This window comes from Condylura cristata, unplaced genomic scaffold (genome assembly GCF_000260355.1).
Source record: "Condylura cristata isolate star-nosed mole 26May11 unplaced genomic scaffold, ConCri1.0 scaffold00023, whole genome shotgun sequence".
Taxonomy (NCBI): domain Eukaryota; kingdom Metazoa; phylum Chordata; class Mammalia; order Eulipotyphla; family Talpidae; genus Condylura; species Condylura cristata.
Window position 1 is genome coordinate 6964711 of NW_004567124.1, and position 7418 is coordinate 6972128.

General features: G+C 35.6%; 1 protein-coding gene across 1 annotated transcript in view; it reads left to right on the plus strand.

Moving 5' to 3' along the window:
- The window catches only part of CLPX (caseinolytic mitochondrial matrix peptidase chaperone subunit), a 43460-nt gene that overhangs the window by 5361 nt on the left and 30681 nt on the right, over nucleotides 1-7418 (plus strand). Inside the window, exons 2-3 of the mRNA XM_004687672.2 lie at nucleotides 3096-3256; nucleotides 6617-6734. Coding sequence (XP_004687729.1) covers nucleotides 3096-3256; nucleotides 6617-6734 — 279 coding nt within the window. The remainder of the gene's footprint in view (nucleotides 1-3095; nucleotides 3257-6616; nucleotides 6735-7418) is intronic.

The following is a 7418-nucleotide window of genomic DNA, read 5'->3' on the forward strand; positions in this document are numbered from 1 at the left end:
AGTCATCTACTTTTGGGCATTTGGGCTGCTTCCATGTTTTTCCAATTGTAAATAAAGCAGCAATAAACATGGGGGTAAAGGTATCTTTTTCAGTGAGTGTTTTTGTGTCTTTTGGGTAGATACCTAGGAGTGGGATTGCTGGGTCGTAGGGAAGCTCCATGTTTAGCAGTTTCAACAAAGAAATTTTTAATTTAAAAGTTTAAATAACATGAACATGTCTTTTATAGAATATTCTTAATGGTGACTATACGATTGGTTTCATATGTTACTTGATAGAGTGAGTGATTTATTTTTCTATTCAAGAAGATGTTAAAGGGATTATGTTGATAATTTTCCTTAAGTTCCCAAGGTAATTTCCTTTTAGCATATTTTTTAATACCATTAGATATTGTAAATTGTTAACAACTATTTTGAAAGATATGTTTTATTGTAAATAGGCATTATGGTATGTGATACTTCAGGGTTAAATTTTATGCTAAGCATCAAGATATGATAGTTTTATATCATAAATCTTGTTATCATTGTAGTTTTCTCTCTGAATATGTCTTAATTAAAAAGTTATGTTTGTTACATAGATTAAAAAATAGATAACTTTATTGTGCTGACTTACATTTTTAATGTATTATTATGAACCTTTTTCAAACATAATGAAGTAGAACACTGAACCCTCAAAATACCCATCACACCAGCTTCAGTGTCCACTAACTTAACTCCATTTTTTATTTCATTTACACCTCGCCTTTACTTTTCTATGCTTGCTTTTTAGATTGACAGTCTTTAAATCATATTATGTTCTTGAAACAGCATTAATATTTAGCTTAAAATTAACAGCTACCTTAAATCTCAAGCTGAGAGTAATGGCTGTAATTTACTGCAAAAACTAGAAAAATTATTTTTAAAATTAGGAAAGTTTTGAAAACATTGCTTAGAGTTAACATCAAATGTGTAGCTTTTTTCTTACTAAAGTCTAATAGTGTTGACCAATTTTGTAGATCATAAAATTTTAGATTTAAAAAAAAAAAAAACTTGGAATAGGGTCTGGGATGTCATGAACCTTAATTCTTTTTTTTTTGAATTTTAAAATTTTATATAGAGATAAGAAATTTTTGATCTTTGTATCTTTCCTGAGAAGTTGGGTGGATTCATTTTTGTTTTTAGTGGAACTCAAGATAGCTTAGGATGATAAATAACTACTGAGACTAGTTGTTCTAACAGTGCACTCTAAAGTGTTGGAAAATTGGAGTTAATAAACCCAGTCCTTTATATATTAATTGGTAGATGTTTTTAAAAATTATTGAAGTACAACATAAACTAGTTAATGCATTTAGGTATTTAGTTTTGTATTTGTATATTATGTGTGTGATTTCTTAAAAGGTGTAGAATAAAAATTTAAAGTCTGAGTTGAGAATTTTGGAGGGAATAAAATGTGGGGGGCAAAAATCAATTTTTTAAAGTTTATTTTAGTGTAACCTATGTACTCCCTGCCCTTTTTTTTTTTTTGTTCTTTATTATCTCTAAACATCTCTCTGGTACATTGCTGGCAGGCTTCTTTTTTGGTGATCCAGTAATGTATGTTGGCTTACACAAAGTTCTAAGTAATCCTGTAATACTGAAGTCTATAAAATTTTGTTTAATATAGGACCATTTTCTTGTGTAGTGGATACTCTTAAGGACCAACTTGAGAATTGTTGCCTCATAGTATGTAGTAGAACTCTTTGGCCATTGGCTGTCATTGATTTGGGTTTTATTTTGTGTTTAAATGGGAAAAACCAGAGGTCAGCAGTTACCCCTTGGACCAAGTTTGCCATACACATTTGTTTACATACTGTTTATCTTTGCTTTCGTGATACACTTGGATTGAGACCATGTAGCTCACAAAGCTGATAATACTTACTATCCTGGTCCTTATAGAAAATGTTTCCCAAATAAGTCAGTGTTTAACCTATGTTAGATTTTCAAATTGTTAATGTCAAATATGGCAAAAGATTAAAATGTTTGAAAACAAGATGGTGGTTATACAGTATTTGCTGAGTTATTTCTTTTTCCTGCAGGATTAAAATATTTTTTAATATTTTAATGAACAGCACATAACTTTTTTTTTTCTCAGATTTATTTATGTTTACAGAACTAGGGTACAGGCCAGAGGTGTGGTGGGTGGGAGGATTCACCAGAGACAGAGTGGGGAGTAGAACAGGCAGATTGACCAAGTACACTGCTGAGGGGAGCAGCAGGCGGGTCAGGAGAGGTCTGCCTCGTCATGTGGGTCACCTCCCTGGCTGGAGATTGAACTCTGGCTGCAGTGGCTTCAGAGAGCTTCATAATGCTGTGCCTTAATCTGTTGCACCACCAGGGAGAGCCAGCATATAACTTTTTTTTTTAAAAGATTTATTTATTTGTGCATACAGAACTGGGGTACAGGCCAGAGACTCAGGGACTTCACCAGAGACAGAGTAGGGAGCAGAACAGGCAGATCGATAAAGTACACTGCTGAGGGGAGCAGCCGGTGGGTCAGGAGAGGTCTGCCACACTATGTGGTCACCTCCGGGGAGGCAGGAATTGAACTCATGTGGAAGTGGTTTCAGCTTCTTAGTGCAGTGCTTTAACCCGCTGCGCCACAGGGAGGGCCAGCATTTTAAAGAACATTTTAAATTTGTTTCCACTCCATATAACCAGAGAGACAGATAAGAGTTTATATCATTGCTTATTCTTATTGATAGAAATAATGTAAGAATAAAAAAGATAAAAAAGAATACAAATAACCTTTTCCCCCATATATGAAACAGCTCTTGAGGCACTTATTCTCAAACTTCAAAAGAGCCACTGGTTGTTATGATTTGAGTGTTCTTTTCTCACTTGCAAAAGATAGGCCAGGAAAAAGATGTCCTTGTTTAGTTGAAGTCTCTTGGATGCCCAGATCTAACTTATTTTTGATAAGGCTTTGCCTCTGTTGATAGACTATCCTCCTCTACCAAATTTTCTACTGTTGTGAAAACTATAGCTTTGTCATCCTTTATGCTTATGGAAATTTTGTTTCGAAGGGTTTTATTGAGGCATGTTAATATTTGATGGACTAATAAATTTAATTATATTTTCAGGTATTTCTTGTGGTCGCATTCATATACCAGTTTTAGGAAGACTTGGGACCTTTGAAACACAGATCTTACGAAGAGCTCCTTTTAGAACTTTTACAGAAACACCAGCATATTTTGCTTCAAAAGATGGGATCAGTAAAGATGGCTCTGGAGATGGAAATAAAGTAATTATTTTATCTTTATTGGCATTGCTACACTATTTGATTTTCTTCCTTTAAAGAATTATGAAATAGTTCTGTGCATTCCATTGATGTATATGTTTTACATGTAGGAAGTAGAAATATGTAAAATGATCCAAAGAACTTTAGCTAATTTTATTTTGTGTTTCAGTTTGAACCATAAAATAATTTTAAGCATTATATTTAGTAAGCAGTTATTAAAATTCTAAGTCCCCAAGGTAATAAAGAAGCATTATTAATTAAATTATCCATGTAGTCTTCGGTTAGAATTAAATTAGTTAATAGCCATCATTTCTTACTTTCACATAACCCTTTAACAATTCGTAATATAAACCTTACTTATATCCTAAAAATCTGGGGATATCTGGATGACCTAACATTGGGCTACTCTGTAGCTAGCAAGTAAATTATTGGGTATTATTGGGTCAATGAGATAATTAACATTTTTAATGTGAATTTAACTAACGTTTGCATTAATATTATATGTAAGATGAAATGCTAAGTACATTCATATTTATACTTAATCCTAACAATGACTTTCTGAAGTAAGTGAAATTATCCCCTTTTTAGAGATGAGAAGAATTAGATCAAAAAAAGGTAGTATCTGCTTGTCATGATAATGCCTGATTCAGTTTCATTGAAATGTAGTTTTTTTCTTACAGTAACTGTTAACCTTCAATAACAGAACAGCAGTTAGTGGGCAAGCAAAAATGGATACACATGTATATACCTAGTTATATTGCACACTGCTTTATTGCACCTCCCAGATATTGTCTATTTTACAATACTTTCCACTGGTAGATTATTATGACTTTCGGAACACTCAGTGGTTAGCATTTTTTTTTTAAAATAATAGTTTATTTTTACATATTTTTGTACATTTTCCCATCTCATTTGCAATCCCCCTGGGCTTCCCATCACCACATCACCCATTTGCCATCACCATAGTCCAATGCATTTCCCTCCCCCCGCTGTTTCTGATCCCATTCCTCACTCCACCCCCACAAAATGTCTCTGGTATATAGCTGTTCGTCATTATCATTATTTTCTCGCCTATTCCGTTATATTCCTGCTATGAGAGAAGCCACCCGGTATTTTTCCTTTTCTTTCTGGCTTGTTTCACTAAGCATGATCTTTTTCAGCTCCATCCATGTTGCTGCAAAAGACATGTGTTTCTTTTTTCTTTTTTTTTATTAAAAAGTTTATTTTTACATCATTTTGCACATTTTTTTTTCATCTCAGTTGTAATCCCCATGGGTTTCCCATCACCAAATCACCCCTGTGCCACCACCCTAGTCCCGTGCATTTCCCTCCCTTCCCCCCCCCCCATTTTTGATCCCATTCCCCACTCCACCCCCACAAAATGTCTCTGGTCTATGGTTGTTCATTATTTTTGTTATTTTCTCGCCTGGTCCATTATACTGCTATGAGTGAAACCATCCGGTATTTTTCTTTCTCTTTCTGGCTTATCTCACTAAGCATGATCTTTTCCAGCTCCAGACATGTGTTTCTTTTTTTTGGATGCTGAGTAATATTCCATTGTGCATATGTACATCTTTTTAATCCAGTCATCCATTTTTGGGCATTTGGGCTTTTTCCATGTCTTTCCAATGGTGAATAAGGCAGCAATAAACATGGGGGTGCAGGTATCTTTTTGAATCAGTGTTTTTGTGTCTTTTGGGTAGATCCCTAGGAGTGGGATTGCTGGGTCGTAGGGATGCTCCATGTTTAGCAGTTTGAGGAACCTCCAAATAGTTTTCCATAGTGGTTGTACTAGTTTGCATTCCCACCAGCAGTGTAGGAGAGTTCCCTTTTCTCCACATCCTCACCAACATTTGTTGTTGCTAGTTGTTTGAAGATGTGCCATTCTCACTGGTGTGAGGTGGTAACCCAAGGTGAGAATAATCTTCATCTCCCTTATTACAAGTGATCTTGAACATTTTTTCATAAGTTAGCATTTTTTAAAAAAGGTTTATTTATTTATGCACACAGACTGGGGTGTATGCCAGAGGTGCAGGGGGTAAAAGGATTCACCAGAGATAGAGTGGAGAGCAGAACAGGAAGGCAGATGTACTGAAATACACTGCTAAGGGGAGTACCAGGCCAGTCAGAAGAGGTCTGCCACACCATGGGGCGGCCCCCAAACTGGGGATTGAACTTGCGCTGCAGCGGTAACTTCCTAATACTGTGCTTTAACACATAGTGGCACTGGGAGGGCCCAGTGTTTAGCATTTTTTAGCAAATAAGTATTTTTTTTTTAAAGATTTATTTATTTGTACATACAGAACTTGGGTACAGGCCAGAGACTCAGGGGCAGCGAGAGATTTCACCAGAGACAGAGTGGGGAGCAGAACAGGCAGATCGAGGAAGTACACTGCTGAGGGGAGCAGCGGGCGGGCCAGGAGAGGTCTGCCACGCCATGTGGTCTCCTCCAGGGCAGGCGGGAATCGAACTCATGCGGAAGTGACTTTAGCTTCTCAGTGCAGTGCTTTAACCCGCTGCGCCCCCAGGGAGGGCCCAAATAAGTATTTTATACAGGTACATACACTCAAGAGTTTTTTTTTTTTTTACAGTAATAACTATTGCATACATAAAAGACTAGTATAGTGTAAACAAAACTTGAACATATACTTGGCAACTCAAAAATTAGTGTAACTTGTATTCTGATAACACCTGTTGTTGCAGTTATCTGGAACCGAACCCCTAATATCTATGAGGGTTGACTATATTTGGCAATAGCAGAAAATTACAATTCAGGGTTCACAGATATAGCAAAAATTAAAGCATATCTAAAGGAAGGACAGGTTGCTTTGTGTGTGTGTGTGTTTTTTTTTAAGGATGAGATAATGGTCAGATGAATCGTAGGTAAAAATGTCAGGTGGAAAGTATGAAGTAAAAGTTTACCTTTATCAGTCCTTTCAAGTAAGATATTTTTCTTCTTGTTTTCCTTGGAATGTTAGTGGTTTGATCCAAGTCAAGGGTCTGGCAGTTTAAAGTGAAATGGTTTGTCTGCATTGTCCTTCCTGGTTCCATTTGAAAATGGCTTTTACTTATATAATTTTTTCCTAGTGCTTATTGAGTCATGGAAAGAAAGGTACTTATTATACATACTATGTGAAGAAAGAATGCAGATGAATATATTTACTGAGATTATTTTAGTAGTAAATGTATCTTTGGGCACTAGTGATAGTAGAGATATAAATTATACTAGTAATTCCACTCTAGAAAAGGTAAAAATTATCAGATTAATTATAAACTATATTGTTTATATTTAAGTTAACATTTAAAAAGGTTGCCTGAAAGAAGTAATTCACATTCTCTTTTTTTCTCCTCCATAAACATTAGAAATCAGTGAGTGAGGGAAGCAGTAAGAAATCCGGCTCTGGGAATTCTGGGAAAGGTGGAAACCAGCTGCGCTGTCCAAAATGTGGTGACTTGTGCACCCATGTAGAGACTTTTGTGTGTAAGTTTTACTTCTTTGGTTCTTCTTTATCCCTCCCTTATCTGTAACTTGTTAGCTGTATAGAAATATATGAATTATATAACTACAGTAATCTTTCCCCTGAGCATATAGAACTCTTCCTTACATGGTTAAAAAAAAAAAAGATAACTTGAGAAAACTGTTCTTTTATTTGCTGTGTTTGTTTCAGATTTGGATATTAACAGTTTTTTTGTATGTGGCCATTAAGCCGCAGAAGGTCTGGTTCAGACTCATTCAGATATTAAGGATTTTCCCTGAGTAGTTACCAGAGGAGTTCAGCCTTCTTTTAGTTTCTGATTATGAGGTGGAAAGGACTTTCTACATTCTAACTTAAATATTGAGACTTTACTTAAAATTTCACATTTGTCATTGCTATAAATTGGCCACTGTATGAAAAAATACTATATCTGGAGTTGTTTTCACAGTTCTCGAAAGATTTTTAAAGTATTCCATTCTATATTGTAGTGTTAGCGGTTCCCTTTGTGATTTTGCCTAGCACTAAGCCAAAGCCAAACTGAGGAATCAGTTTCAGTGAATTTCTTTTTTTTAAAGATTTATTTATTTATGCACTACAGAACTGGCGTACAGGCTAGAGGTGCAGGGGTGGTGAGAGGATTCACCAGAGACAGAGTGGGGAGCAGAACAGGCAGATTGATGAAGTACATT